At 52.1% G+C, this 15,168-nt stretch overlaps 3 protein-coding genes across 4 annotated transcripts; 2 read left to right on the top strand and 1 right to left on the bottom strand.

Moving 5' to 3' along the window:
• Window positions 1–115: 115 nt before the first annotated feature.
• Window positions 116–5,918, top strand: LOC134028798 (B-cell receptor CD22-like). Of its 2 annotated transcripts, XM_062472621.1 has the most exons (6): window positions 116–328; window positions 445–480; window positions 613–864; window positions 1,575–1,829; window positions 1,944–2,194; window positions 5,836–5,918. In XM_062472621.1, the coding sequence occupies exons 1-6, from the start codon at window positions 307–309 to the stop codon at window positions 5,848–5,850; spliced, it is 831 nt and encodes a 276-aa protein (XP_062328605.1). In that variant the 5' UTR covers window positions 116–306; the 3' UTR covers window positions 5,851–5,918. The 2 variants fall into 2 exon arrangements, with proteins under 2 accessions (XP_062328605.1, XP_062328604.1); XM_062472620.1 differs by lacking the exon at window positions 5,836–5,918 and having other exon boundaries at window positions 120–328; window positions 1,944–2,479.
• LOC134028797 (low affinity immunoglobulin gamma Fc region receptor III-B-like) lies at window positions 3,364–5,850 on the top strand. Its single transcript, XM_062472619.1, is given in 7 exon segments — window positions 3,364–3,459; window positions 3,576–3,611; window positions 3,806–4,072; window positions 4,428–4,703; window positions 5,587–5,628; window positions 5,631–5,696; window positions 5,699–5,850. Coding segments are annotated over 7 exon segments (861 nt in total). The 5' UTR covers window positions 3,364–3,437.
• Window positions 5,919–7,998: 2,080 nt separating the features above from the next.
• On the bottom strand, window positions 7,999–10,104 carry otol1b (otolin 1b; the record flags this gene model as incomplete). The annotated part of the gene is given in 6 exon segments (XM_062473541.1): window positions 7,999–8,285; window positions 8,288–8,503; window positions 8,539–8,916; window positions 9,055–9,126; window positions 9,242–9,295; window positions 9,708–10,104. Coding segments are annotated over 6 exon segments (1,392 nt in total), but the record flags the coding sequence as incomplete, so codon positions are not given.
• Between the last annotated feature and the right edge of the window lie 5,064 nt (window positions 10,105–15,168).

Raw genomic sequence — 15,168 nt, 5'->3', positions numbered from 1 at the left:
AAAATATATATCTTATAGAAAGAAAAACAAGCCACATTTGGAAAACAGCCCCTGGCCGACCCAGAGGTGGCTCTGCGTCTCCAGTCAGCACTTTTTTAGGATTTCTGCAAGTTAGCAGAAGTTGAGAAGGAAGCCATTGTCCCTCGAGTGCAGGGCTGCCAGGAAGAGGAGAAAGAGCACAATATCTGGTCGTAATCAGGACATATCCTGTTTTTGAGTGTTTCCAGTTCGAAAGACGTTTCACCTGCAGAGTATAAAAAGACGAGGAGGCTAAGTGTTCACTGTGAGAGACGGACTGAGTCCAGGATGAAGCTGCTCCTAATCCTCTGTGAGTTTCATCTCTGTAACGTTTCAGAGGTCTTATTTACATTCAGATCATGTGTCCTCTCTGTTGGTGTAAGGTAATGATGTGCTGACGTGTTTATCATGTGTTGCTCCTTGCAGTCATTGCTGCTCTACCACACTGGGAGGTGCATTCAGGTATGTGACCCTCCCCTCCTCCTATGAGCTGGTGATGGATCCCGTGTGTCAGGTGTCTTTGTCTCCGCAGCCCTCCCCTCCTCCTATGAGCTGGTGATGGATCCCGTGTGTCAGGTGTCTTTGTCTCCGCAGCTCTCCCCTCCGTGGTGCAGATCCTGTCTGGAACCCCGCAGGTCTTCTCTGGGGAGCAGGTGGCTCTGCGCTGCCTCGTGGACGACGCCTCCTACCTGAACTTCCAGTGGTTCAGGAACTGGAAGGTGTTGTTCAGCACCCAGGATGTGACCATCACAGAGAGCGGCGAGTACTCATGCCAGGGGTCCTGGAAAACGGCGAAGGGCTCCATCTACGCCAACACCAGCAAGCCCTTTGTGATCGAGGTGGTTGGTGAGCTCTCTCCCCTGGTTCTGGTTCAGGTGGGGGGGTTTGAGCCTTCAGGCATCGTGAACCCCCATGTTCGGCTTTCCCATGTTTGAGTATGTATCAATCCTGCCTCATGCTGTGGAGCCTTTACCCAGCCTGGTCCTCAGGGACCCTGCATATTCTAGATGTTACCTGCTCCAACATGTCTGATTCTAATGAATGGTTGTTATGAAGAAGAAGAAGAATGAGGTCTGTTCGAAGAGGGAGACATCTAGAACATGCAGGGTCCCTGGAGAAAGGCTGCTGTAGCGGTTGTCTCCTGTGTTTCTTGGAGGAGGAGGAGGAGGAGGAGGAGGGAGGCTGCTGTAGAGGTTGTCTCCTGTGTTTCTTGGAGGAGGAGGAGGAGGAGGGAGGCTGCTGTAGAGGTTGTCTCCTGTGTTTCTTGGAGGAGGAGGAGGAGGAGGAGGAGGGAGGCTGCTGTAGAGGTTGTCTCCTGTGTTTCTTGGAGGAGGAGGAGGAGGAGGAGGGAGGCTGCTGTAGAGGTTGTCTCCTGTGTTTCTTGGAGGAGGAGGAGGAGGAGGAGGAGGAGGAGGGAGGCTGCTGTAGAGGTTGTCTCCTGTGTTTCTTGGAGGAGGGAGGGCAGGTTGAAGTGTTTCCACAGTAACATTAAAAGAACAGCAACATGAACCACGACCCAGTCTCACCAGCGTCTCTCTGCTTCTCTCGCTGTTCAGAGTCGTCGGCCATCCTGCAGCATCCAGACCGTCAAGTGCTGGTGGGAGACAACGTGAGCCTCACCTGCCGTCTCCGTGGAAACCCTGTCCCGACGGAGGTGGTCCTGTACCGGGGGGACGTGGAGGTCCGGAGGCAGTCCGGCGGCTCCCTGAGGCTGGGCAGGGTGGGTCTCTCTGAGGAAGGATCCTACCACTGTGAGGCAAGGCTGGGGGACAACACTGTGAAGTCTCCCCCCACCAGGATCACTGTGCTGGGTAACAGACGGACAAGTCTCTCGTGTCGCCGTAGATTGTAGAGGGTTGAGAAACAGTGAGGCATCAGTAGTATTTATTAGTGTTACAGTAACACTGTGTTTTGCTCCCTCCCAGAGATTCTGACAGAACCAAATCTACTGGTGAACCCCTACAATCCTGGGTTTCCTCCAGGCAAGATGCAGCTGGTCTGCGAAGTGGAGTACCACGCCCACCCTCCCGCCCCACCCCTGGTCTACTTCTTCTACTGGAACGGCGCCATCATGAGGCCTGCCACCACGGAAAGCAGCATCTTTGTCCCCACCCTCCGTGGAGACTTTCACTGCAGAGCCAAAGTACCTCTGCTGAACATAGAGAGACTGAGTCAGGTCACCACTAAGTAATGAAAGTAACAGACACCCTAACCCTAACACCAATGATCATTGGTTGATGGACAGAAGAACAGACAGAGAGGCAGACAGACAGACACACAGACACACAGACACACAGACAGAAATAGACAATAACATTATTCGAAAAAATCTCAGATGAGTTGTTTCCAAATGTTGTGACATATATCATATCAACACTTTTGCAGCTTATTCATCTAATGTTCTCATGTGTGGTGAACTTTTTATATGCTCTTGTAATATCAATAAAGAAAACTGTGTAAATATGTTTATTTTTTTAAGCTCCACAGAAAATCATCACAGAAAATAAAACCATTTCATGGTGTAGAGATCCTTTCCAGCCTAGTATACGTTTTCCGTTTGAAACATGAAATATGAGACTTCCATAATGTACTTTAACCCTTGTGTTATCTTCGGGTCATTCTGACCCATCAGTCATTGTGACTCACCGTCGTATTGCATCAAATTTACCACATACAAAAACAAAGTGAAGCCTTTTCTTTTAACCGTTGGGCTCTCAGACCCCCCACATTGCAAAGGTTAAAAGAAAATTATTTTTATTTGTTTTTGTATTGGGTGAAATTGGGTAAACACAACGATGGTTGTGGTCCTGGACGCCTCCCTGGTGAGGTGTTCTGGGCACGTCCCACTGGGAAGAGGCCCCGGGGAAGACCCAGGACACGCTGGAGGGACTATGTCTCTCGGCTGGCCTGGGAACGCCTCGGGGTCCCCCAGGAAGAGCTGGTGGAAGTGGCCGGGGAGAGGGAAGTCTGGGCCTCCCTGCTTAGGTTGCTGCCCCCGCGACCCGACCCCCAGACAAGCGGCAGATAACGAACGAACGAACAACGATGGTTCGTTATGAACCTTTGGGTCATGTGACCCGAAGGCAGCACAAGGGTTAAACATTGTTACACCATGATTTATGAGTCATAATGTTTACTGGTGCTACACAAGGACTTAGTGGTCAGAGTTTTGCAGTGACATATATTTCAGGGAGAGAGATTTCAAAATTATATTTTTTCTCAGATTTCACAATGTGGAAGTTGGCTCAAGTCCTGGAAAAGGAGTTTGTGTTTTCAGGAAGTGGGTCTGGGAGGAGGAAGCAGATGGGTTTCAGAGACATGAGGAGGTTTCCTGTTTACACTGTGAACAGATATATAGGAACGTTCTTGGTTCCCTCCAGAGGTTCAGTGTTCACCGTGAAAGACGGACTGAGTCCAGGATGAAGCTGCTCCTAATCCTCTGTGAGTTTCATCTCTGTAACGTTTCAGAGGTCTTATTTACATTCAGATCATGTGTCCTCTCTGTTGGTGTAAGGTAATGATGTGCTGACGTGTTTATCATGTGTTGCTCCTTGCAGTCATTGCTGCTCTACCACACTGGGAGGTGCATTCAGGTACGTGACCCCCACACACACACCCACACACACACACACACACACACACACACACACACACACACACACACACACACACACACACACACACACACACACAGTACACGCAGACACACATGTGAAGTGTTGCTATGTAGCTACATGGTGGTTAATGTAACCTTCATGTAGCGTGTGCCTGGCTGCTGTCTCTCCAGCGCCTCTGGCCGTGGTTCAGCTTGTGACGGGGGCTCACCATGTCTTCTCGGGGGAGAAGGTCGTCCTGAGGTGTGTTGTGGACCAGGATTTCTACCAGGCCATGCAGTGGTTCAGGGGCCCCGAGCTGCTGTATGAGGCCCAGGAGCTCACCCTGTGGCAGGCCAGCCTGGACCAGAGTGGGTCCTACCTCTGCCAGGGCTTCAGGAAGACCCCCAGCACTACCTTGTACACCAACATCAGCCAGCCTTTCCACATAGACGTGGACGGTGAGCTATCTCATTCCTCTGAGATTCACATTACTGCTGATTCACATCCTTGCTGATTCACATTCCTGATGATTCACATCCCTGCTGTTTCCTCGATCCCTCGAGTTATCAAGGCCGGTTCACACTGCCTGAACAGACACCAACAGACACACATTGAATGGAATTCACACTGGAATGAACATTGTAATTGTAAGTAGCAGGCGGTGGAAACGTTTCCACGGTGACTGAAACCAGGAAAACACTAAAGGGGAACTCCAGCTATGTCGCAAAGTCAGTTCCCAGAACCAGCTATAGACCAGACCCGACCCCTGACCCCTCTGACCCCTGACCTCTGACTCCTCCCCTCTCCTCCCAGGTGGATGGGCCATCCTGGAGTCTCCGCCCCCGTTACTGCTCGTCGGGGACGACCTGGAGGTGAATTGTCGTCTCCGTGGGAACCACGTGCCTAGGCAGGTGATCCTGTACCGGGATGGCCAGGAGGTTCTGAGGAAGGAGGGTCCGAGCGCCGCTGCGCTGAGCCTCACCAACCTCACTCTGCAGGACACAGGGTCATACAGCTGCAGGGCCACCTGGGCAGCCAGAGGGCGCTCCAGAGCAGCCCAGTCAGAGCCCACCAGGATGACAGTACGAGGTGAGAGAGCCTGACACCACTCTACCGGCATGTGGACATCACAGCCCTCCCAGAGGCAGGGAGAGGAAGTGACGTGGAGATCAAAGCCCTCCCAGAGGCAGGGAGAGATCACAGCCCTCCCAGAGGCAGGGAGAGATCACAGCCCTCCCAGAGGCAGGGAGAGATCACAGCCCTCCCAGAGGCAGGGAGAGATCACAGCCCTCCCAGAGGCAGGGAGAGATCACAGCCCTCCCAGAGGCAGGGAGAGACGTTTTTTCACATGCTGTTGCAACAACTACTGACGTTAGAAAAACTACAACACCACACCGGATGTAGCAAGACCGGAAACAAAACAACAGGCATGCCGCACACACTTGTTTGGGCTTGCGAGCCGGCTAAAGAGTAGTAGGCTAACCTTACGTTTTGAGTGGATGGCGAGCGCGAGACGCCGAAATGGATGCCAATAAGATTCTAAATGCAAAGTTTACTTTTAAAAAGTTGCGAAATGATTCCATTGACAAGACCAAAGTGATCTGTGTGTTTTGTCGTTGTAAACTGAGCTATCATCGCAGCATGTCCAATCTGAAATACTACTTGATGGCCAAGCACACAGCTGATGCGAATTCTCCGCCCCCTCGTCAAAGCCAGGCGATTGCAATGTTGTTTTCAATTAAAAAAAAAACATTTCCGATCCGATCCACTGTTCCATGTTGATAAGAGCATTAAAATGAGAAAAAATAATGGGACAAAAAGAAATCAAGGGACATTTAGAATAGAAAAAAATGTGCGATTAATCGCGAGTTAACTATGACATAAATGCGATTAATCACGATTAAATATTTTAATCGTTTGACAGCACTAATTTATTAGTGTTACAGTAATACTGTGTTTTTCTCCCTCCCAGAGATCCTGACAGAACCAAATCTACTGGTGAACCCCTACAATCCTGGTTTCCTCCAGGCAAGATGCAGCTGGTCTGCGAAGTGGAGTACCACGCCCACCCTCCCGCCCCACCCCTGTCTACTTCTTCCACCGGAACGGCCCCATCATGAGGCCTGCCACCACGGAAAGCAGCATCTTTGTCCCCACCCTCCGTGGAGACTTTCACTGCAGAGTCAAAGTACCTCTGCTGAACATAGAGAGACTGAGTCAGGTCACCACTGAGTAATGGATGGATGGATAGATGGATAGATGGATAGAAGGATGGAGGGATAGATGGATAGATGGATAGATGGATAGATGGATAGAGGTATAGATGAATAGATGGATGGGGATGGATGAATGGACTGGTGTTGACTCTTCCCGTTCCAGATCAAAGCTTTACCATCATATTAATATCTTCCTGGAAAGTCAATAAAGAGTTCTGGAAAGTCAATAAAGAGTTCTTTACAACTACTGCTTTTATTCATTTAAAACATTACATAAAAAAGTAATAAAACAAATTCGTTTAGAGATACATTTTAGTCTAAACTAACGTATGAAACATTATAAGATATAATAACACCTCCATAACATCCTTTAAACATTGTTATACTCAGGATTTATGAGTCATAAAGTTTACTGTCAAGTAAAGGACCACAAGGACAAGATCACAGTTCTGGACCACAAGGACAAGCTCACAGTTCTGTCAAAGATGGTTTCTTCATTCATGTCAGATTTAGACCCGACAGTCCTGTCTCATTTCATCAGAAGACATGAACAGGGACAGTCCTCTCTCTTTCACTTCATCAGAAGAATGCAGACATGCAGAACGCAGACATGCTTGCAGCAGCAGTGCAGAAGGACTTAGTGGTCACAGTTTTGAAGTGATGCGTGTGTTTGCCTTGAGAGATAGAGATTGTGTGTGTGTGTATGAAAGAGAGAGAGTGTGTGTATGAGAGGTATGAGAGAGAGAGAGTGTGTGTATGAGAGAGTGTGTGTATGAGAGAGAGTGTGTGTGTATGAGAGAGAGAGAGAGAGAGTGTGTGTGTATGAGAGAGAGAGAGAGAGAGAGAGAGAGAGAGAGAGAGAGAGAGAGAGAGAGAGAGAGAGAGAGAGAGTGTGTGTATGAGAGATAGAGTGTGTGTGTATGAGAGAGAGAGAGTGTGTGTATGAGAGGTATGAGAGAGAGAGAGTGTGTGTATGAGAGAGTGTGTGTATGAGAGAGAGTGTGTATGAGAGAGAGTGTGTGTGTATGAGAGAGAGAGAGAGTGTGTGTGTATGAGAGAGAGAGAGAGAGAGTGTGTGTGTATGAGAGAGAGAGAGAGAGAGAGAGAGAGAGAGAGAGAGTGTGTATGAGAGATAGAGTGTGTGTGTATGAGAGAGAGAGAGTGTGTGTATGAGAGGTATGAGAGAGAGAGAGAGAGTGTGTGTATGAGAGAGTGTGTGTATGAGAGAGAGTGTGTATGAGAGAGAGTGTGTGTGTATGAGAGAGAGAGAGAGTGTGTGTGTATGAGAGAGAGAGAGAGAGAGAGAGAGAGAGAGAGAGAGAGAGAGAGAGAGAGAGAGAGAGAGAGAGAGAGTGTGTATGAGAGATAGTGTGTGTATGAGAGAGAGTGTGTGTATGAGAGAGAGAGAGAGAGAGAGAGAGAGTGTATGAGAGAGAGAGAGAGAGAGAGAGAGAGAGAGAGAGAGTGGTGTGTATGAGAGATAGAGTGTGTGTGTATGAGAGAGAGAGAGTGTTTGTATGAGAGAGAGAGAGAGAGAGAGAGTGTGTGTATGAGAGAGAGAGAGAGAGTGTGTGTATGAGAGAGAGAGAGTGTGTGTATGAGAGAGAGAGAGAGAGAGTGTGTGTATGAGAGAGAGAGAGTGTGTGTATGAGAGAGAGAGAGTGTGTGTATGAGAGAGAGAGTGTGTGTATGAGAGAGAGAGAGAAAGAGAGAGAGAGTGTGTGTATGAGAGAGAGAGAGAGAGAGAGAGAGAGAGAGAGTGTGTGTATGAGAGAGAGAGAGTGTGTGTATGAGAGAGAGAGTGTGTGTATGAGAGAGAGAGAGTGTGTGTATGAGAAAGAGAGAGAGAGAGAGAGAGAGTGTGTGTATGAGAGAGAGAGAGAGAGAGAGAGAGAGTGTGTGTATGAGAGAGAGAGAGAGAGAGAGAGAGAGAGTGTGTGTATGAGAGAGAGAGAGTGTGTGTATGAGAGAGAGAGAGAGAGAGAGAGAGAGAGAGAGAGAGAGTGTGTATGAGAGAGAGAGAGTGTGTGTATGAAGAGAGAGAGAGAGAGAGAGTGTGTGTATGAGAGAGAGAGAGAGAGAGAGAGAGAGAGAGAGAGAGAGAGAGAGAGAGAGAGAGAGAGAGAGAGAGAGAGAGTGTGTGTATGAGAGAGAGAGAGAGAGAGAGAGAGAGTGTGTGTGTGTAGATACTCAGGGCTTGTCAGGAAGAGTAAGAACCCAGAGAAGATGCTGTCGTCCTCGCTGCTGGAGTAGACCCCGTTCCAGTCCCTGAGAGTCTCCAGCCACACCTGGTCCCCCGGAGACAGGTGCAGCAGCACCAGGCTGGACGCCTGGTCGATGTCCTGGCCGTACAGAGAGTCCCGTGTCCGCACACGGCGCGCCCCGTTCACCACCAGGGCGGCGCGCAGCGGCCGGTTCCTCACCGTGACGTGGAAGGAGAAGACGTAGACACCGCGTGGGCGCAGGTGAAGCTGCTGGACGACACGTTGTAATGCTCCTCGCCGTTGTAGAAGATCCTGTCGAAGCGGACGGGGGAGCCGGAGAGAGGGAAGGACTTGCTGGGGGAGAGACCCACGCTGAAGGCAGAGCGCTGCTGCGGCACCGCTGCTCCTTTGGCCCCTTTGATCCCTCGCAGGCCCCTCTCCCCCCGCATCCCCGGGCGCCCCGCTCGCCCTTGGGACCCAACATCCCCCTCCCTCCTGGGGTACCAGGTATCCCTCGAACCCCTGGTTCCCCCTGAACCCCGGGGGGGCCGGGGTTCCCCTGGACCCCCGCCACCCCCGGGGGGCCCGGCTTGCCGTCCATCCCATGGTGGCCCATCGCTCCCTGGAAGCCGGGAGACCCAGGGTCCCCCCTGTCCCCCTTCTGGCCTCTCTCCCCGTACGTCCCACACTCACCCTTGTCCCCCTTGTCTCCCTTGAGGCCCAGCTCCCCCGCAAGCCCTGGGGGGCCTGCCGGACCCTCCCTTCCTGGTTCCCCTTTCTCTCCCTTTGTGCCATTCTGACTGGGGTCCCCCTTCTCCCCCCGGTCACCTTTGCCCCCGGGCAGCCCAGCCTGACCAGGCTCTCCTCTGGACCCTGTTTCACCTGCAGTGGGACAACAGGAACAGTCAGACTACTAGTTAGGATGGAGCAAGAAGCTCCCGTAGTTACAGGAAGGTTACATGTTAAAATAACAATAAAAAGAAACAGTAATCCAGTAGATGTGGGAGAGCATCTCTCTACCTCTCAGTCCTGGTTTCCCCGGAAGCCCCGCTGCTCCGTTTGACCCGTGAGTTCCCCTGTCGCCCCTCTCCCCTGGAACACACACATGAACCACTGAGGCCTCTGGGCAGCGTTAAGGATCAGGTATGGTGGTAACTCACACAGTCCTCACCCCTGTCTCCTCTCAGCCCTGCGGTCCCATTCACACCTGGCCGTCCAGGGGGCCCGCGGGGGCCAGCCTCCCCCTTCAGGCCCGGCACACCTGCCGGAACAAACACTTCAGTCTGCATCAACTCTTCACAGAATGAAACCTCTTTCAGATTAAGGTTAAGATGATGTGAAAACAACTGGGATGGGTAAAGCTTAGTGGTGACAGCAAATCTAGATGTCTCAGGTTCAAATCCCCATCTATACATTTCTTTGGATGAAATAGTTATCTAATACATTCAGTAAATGAATGTATTAGATAAACGGACAAATCAACGTTCGTACAGCTCATTAGATGTATCCCGTTTACTGTTCCTGGACTCTGACCACCGAACTACTGTAGAACTACGCACTTCTGATCCTCGGCCTTCAACTGTGCTTTCGACATGCAGTGTCTCTATGTTACTTTGGAGAAGTCTGGTAAACCTCTGAAATGTCAGATGTAATTTCTTTAAGGGTCTGCGTACCTGGTGGCCCCTTCTCTCCCCTGGGCCCCTTCTCTCCCCTGGGCCCCCGCGCCCCTCGCTCAGGAGGGCAGCACTCGCAGAAGTTGAAGTAGCACTCGTTATAATCCAGCGTGTAGTTCTCCTGCCCGCCACCGGGGGGCCCTGTGGTCTCAGTGTAGTAGTCCGGGAAGAGGTCGCTGGGGAAGGTGGTGCTGTCCGTGGTGGCCAGGGGAATCATGGGAACTGTAGTCACCGGTACCTTGTGTGTCTTGGGGATGCTGGTGGTGGCCAGGGGGTGCATGGTGGTCTGGGGCTGGTCCCGGTACACGCCCGGTTTCTTTGTGTACTGGTACTTGGGTCTCTGTGTGGTTTTGGCCACCACACTGGACACTGTGAGTGCTACCATGGCGACAGCAAGGAGGACACGTTGACTGGAGGTCATCGTGGTGACGGGGGATCTGAGGTGGGTGTCGTGTGCAAACTGTTAGCATTTTTACACAGTCAGTGTTCACTGCTTCCTCTCTCTCTCTCCCTCTCTCTCTACCACTCTACCACGCTCTTCCTCTCTCTACCTCTCTCTCTTCCACTCTCTACCTCTCTCTCTACCACTCTCTACCTCTCTCTCTCTCCCTCTCTCTCTACCACTCTTTCCCTCTCTCTCTACCACTCTCTCCCTCTCTCTCTACCACTCTCTACCTCTCTCTCCCTCTCTCTACCACTCTACCACGCTCTCCCTCTCTCTACCACTCTCTGCCTCTCTCTACCTCTCTCTCTACCACTCTATCCCTCTCTCTCTATCACTCTCTACCTCTCTCTCTCCCTCTCTCTCTACCACTCTCTACCTCTCTCTACCACTCTCTCCCTCTCTCTCTACCACTCTCTACCTCTCTCTCCCTCTCTACCACTTTACCACACTCTCCCTCTCTCTACCTCTCTCTCTACCACTCTCTACCTCTCTCTCTCTACCACTCTCTCCCTCTCTCTCTACCACTCTCTACCTCTCTCTCCCTCTCTCTACCACTTTACCACACTCTCCCTCTCTCTACCTCTCTCTCTACCACTCTCTACCTCTCTCTCTCTACCACTCTCTCCCTCTCTCTCTACCACTCTCTCTCTCTCTACCTCTCCCTCTCTCTCTATCACTCTCTACTTCTCTCTCCCTCTCTCTCTACCACTCTCTACCTCTCTCTCCCTCTCTCTCTACCACTCTCTACCACTCTCCTTTGCTGCCGTCAAACACACCTGCACTGCCTGCTCCTCACTGCCTGCTCCTTACTGCCTGCTCCTCACTGCCTGCTCCTCACTGCCTGCTCCTTACTGCCTGCTCTTCACTGCCTGCTCCTCACTGCCTGCTCTTCACTGCCTGCTCCTCACTGCCTGCTCCTTACTGCCTGCTCCTTACTGCCTGCTCCTCACTGCCTCCTCCTTACTGCCTGCTCCTTACTGCCTGCTCCTTACTGCCTGCTCCTCACTGCCTCCTCCTTACTGCCTGCTCACAGAGGCACATGTCAAAGCAAACAAAAACACTGGATGAAACCAGACACAACAAACCAGACACAACAAACCAGACACAACAAACCAGACACAACAAACCAGACACAACAAACCAAACACAACAAACCAGACACAACAAACCAGACACAACAAACCAGACACAACAAACCAGACACCACAGACCCCTGCAGCAGTGGTGAAGACTCACCCTGTTGTGGCCAGCACCTCTGGTCCTCTAGTCCTCTCAAAGTTACCGTGGTGACTGCAGCCAGAGCTTTGAGCCTCCCTCATATCTGCGCTGCTCTTTGATGCAGGAACATCCCGACCAATGAGGAAGCTAAACCCCTTCGATGCCAGAACATTCTCACCAATGAGTAGTCTGCGAGGAGGGAGGGGGGAGGTTTCCACCAATAAGGGGCATGCAGGAGGCGAGGGGGCGAGGTCCGAAACCCAACCACATGCTAATCTGAGGAGGACTGGAGCTGGCCCAAGCAGAACACCGCTCACCGTCCTGTTCTCTGTACTCCTGTTGTGTAAAAGGTGCTTTGTGACACGGGATACAGCAACCTCCAGGAGCTCTCCTTCGCTGTGGGGCTTGCCGGCAGCGAGGGCCGAGGGCAGCGGGTCATCCGATCCAGGAGGAATGCCTTCAGCTACCTAGCCTGCTGGCCTGATACCCAGCCAGCGTGCTCTTAGTCTGGGCCAGGAGCCAGGCGGGCCGGGGTCTAGCGGAGGGCAACGCTGCTCTCACCACACACATGCTGGGAACAAGCCACCGCAACACCTTGGGCCATCACCGGTGCTCCCCTTCCTCCGAGACTCCCGCGTCTTGCAGGGAGGGCTCCATGGAAATGTTGTACTCCTCAAATTTGTTTATTCTTTTAAGTAAAATCCTTTTAATCTGTTCTCAGACTGGTATTGAACACCTGTGTGGTCCTCCGTTAGCCCAGACCCTCTCACCACAAAGGGATGAAAAAGCGCTTTAGAAAAAGCGCTTTAAAAAAAGGTAAAGAATGTGGGACAACAATTGTTTTAAGAATATTCTGTTTGTGCCACACACTTTGACAGATGTATGAGCAAGAGTCAAAATTCAAGGCTTGATGTTGTGACAAAGTCCACTCATGTGCATTCTGCATGCAGCTGTAAATACTTTGTGAGGGTAGAGACTAAAAAATGTTTTAAAGTGTGTGCTGGTCTGACCAGGAAGCAGTTCACACAGGAAGTAGGGTTTCCCCAAGAAGGAAGTTTCAACAGGAAATAGGTTTCTCCAGAAACAACATCTCAACAAGAAACCATAAACTAGGTCTTAACTTACGCTAAACTAGTTAGCAACAACTGAAGCACAGAGCAGGTCTTTGTACATCATTACCTTCTCCTTGAGGAACGTCCAGGGACAGCTTTAGTCTAAAGAGCACTGATAATCTCAACAGTTAGTGAACCTGAGCTGTTGCTCAGGGAAATAGCTACTCTTTCTGATCCAGGGCCTTGCACTGTCACTGTGACTAACGCTCTACTCATGCATCCATGAAGACAAAACTCCCATGGATTGTGTCTGAAGGATTAGGAATAGGGTTAGTTAGGAATGGGTTAGATTGGTTGGATCTAGCCGTAACAGGCTGCTTGGTCCAGGAACTAGCGAGCGGAGGAGACGCTTGGCTGGTCAAAGACCTTCACCCCCCCCCTTCACCCCCCCAGAGATCCATGTCACCATGTCAACCAGAACCAAGCAGAAAGAAGGGAAACAAGAGAGGGAATCAGAGAGGAGAGGGGATGGAGGGAGGCCAGCAGAGAATGAGAGAGGGAAAGAGAGAGAGAGAGAGAGAGAGAGAGAGAGAGAGAGAGAGAGAGAGAGAGAGAGAGAGAGAGAGAGAGAGAGAGAGAGAGAGAGAGAGAGAGAGAGAGAGAGAGAGAGAGAGAGAGATATAGAAGGATAGACGGAGAGAGGGAGAGAGGGAGATATAGAAGGAGAGACGGACAGAGAGATTTAGAGATAGATGATCCTCTCTTCCCTCTCTACCTCCCTTCTCTCTCTCTGTTGCTCTCAGTGTATAGACTTCAACTTTCAACTTTATTTATCCTGAAAAAGGAAATGAGTGTGCAGCAGGGGTCAGAGACAAACACAGACACAGAACAACACCACCAAATGCCAACAACATTACACAACACAGAACACACAATGGAGACACAACTTCCCCCAAACCCAATGACAGGGTCCGATTGGGACAGTATAGTCTTCACAAACACACATGCACACTACACACTTACACACACGCTCTTGCACACGTACACAGAGAGAGGGTAGGTTGCACCCACACACACACAAACACACACACACAGAACAGATGCACTCCTCTGTCTACGTGTGTAAGTGTGTAGTGTGCATGTGTTTGGGAATGCATATGTGTGTGTGTGTGTTTCCATGTGTGTGCATGTGTGTATCCGTGTGTATTTACAGTAAATGTGTGTGCGTGTGTTTGTATGTGTGTGCATGTATATGTGTGTGTGTTTGCATGTGTGTGTGTTCATGTGTGACAAACAATTTACGGAAGCCCTCTCTAATCTGTTACCTTGCTTAGTCATTGAACGTTCCTTCATCCAGCAGAGTGACTCTTCCCTGTGATCCACACTCCACCTGCCCACCTGGGACTGCCCCCCACACTCCACCTGCCCACCTGAGACTGCCCCCCACACTCCACCTGCCCACCTGAGACTGCCCCCCACACTCCACCTGCCCACCTGGGACTGCCCCCCACACTCCACCTTCCCACCTGGGACTGCCCCCCACACTCCACCTGCCCACCTGGGACTGCCCCCCACACTCCACCTGCCCACCTGGGACTGCCCCCCACACTCCACCTGCCCACCTGGGACTGCCCCCCACAGACACTCCACCTGCCCACCTGGGACTGCCCCACACACTCCACCTGCCCACCTGGGACTGCCCCCCACACTCCACCTGCCCACCTGGGACTGCCCCCCACAGACACTCCACCTGCCCACCTGGGACTGCCCCCCACACTCCACCTGCCCACCTGGGACTGCTCCCCACACTCCACCTGCCCACCTGGGACTGCCCCACACACTCCACCTGCCCACCTGGGACTGCCCCCCACAGACACTCCACCTGCCCACCTGGGACTGCCCCACACACTCCACCTGCCCACCTGGGACTGCCCCCCACACTCCACCTGCCCACCTGGGACTGCCCCCCACAGACACTCCACCTGCCCACCTGGGACTGCCCCCCACACTCCACCTGCCCACCTGGGACTGCCCCCCACACTCCACCTGCCCACCTGGGACTGCCCCACACACTCCACCTGCCCACCTGGGACTGCCCCACACACTCCACCTGCCCACCTGGGACTGCCCCACACACTCCACCTGCCCACCTGAGACTGCCCCACACACTCCACCTGCCCACCTGGGACTGCCCCCCACAGACACTCCACCTGCCCACCTGAGACTGCCCCACACACTCCACCTGCCCACCTGAGACTGCCCCACACACTCCACCTGCCCACCTGAGACTGCCCCACACACTCCACCTGCCCACCTGAGACTGCCCCACACAGACACTCCACCTGCCCACCTGGGACTGCCCCACATAGAGCTCTGCTTGTTCCCCTGCAGCATCTTATCCTCTGAAATCTAGATACCCGGGAATTAGCAACTAATGACTCTGGCATCAATATCTCAAGATGGATGTGGAGTCCTTCCCTGGAGAGCCGTCATTTCATCTTGGCATGCTCTCGTTTACGAATGTCAAAAAATTGTGTGTTTTTAAACGTTTGGAGGAATGGAAATGTGTGTTTCTTCCTGGTGCTGTTTGTTTGTGTGTGGTTGGGGGGGCTGATTGGAGATGGGGTAGGGGGGTGTATGGGTGTGTGGGGGGGGGCTGAGTGGGGATGGGGGGGTGTAGGGGTGTGTTTGGGGGGGGGGCTGAGTGGGGATGGGGGGGTGTAGGGGTGTGTTTGGGGGGGCTGAG

Source organism: Osmerus eperlanus, chromosome 11 (assembly GCF_963692335.1).
Source record: "Osmerus eperlanus chromosome 11, fOsmEpe2.1, whole genome shotgun sequence".
Lineage (NCBI taxonomy): Eukaryota > Metazoa > Chordata > Actinopteri > Osmeriformes > Osmeridae > Osmerus > Osmerus eperlanus.
This window is presented reverse-complemented; position numbering and strand designations above follow the sequence as displayed.

Bases quoted from the DNA above. Each gene is read 5' to 3' on its own strand.
- LOC134028798 (XM_062472621.1), top strand. From the start codon at position 307: ATGAAGCTGCTCCTAATCCTCT. The intron at 865-1,574 runs GTGAGCTCTCTC...CTCGCTGTTCAG, and splicing joins CTTTGTGATCGAGGTGGTTG to AGTCGTCGGCCATCCTGCAG. The intron at 1,830-1,943 runs GTAACAGACGGA...GCTCCCTCCCAG, and splicing joins CACCAGGATCACTGTGCTGG to AGATTCTGACAGAACCAAAT.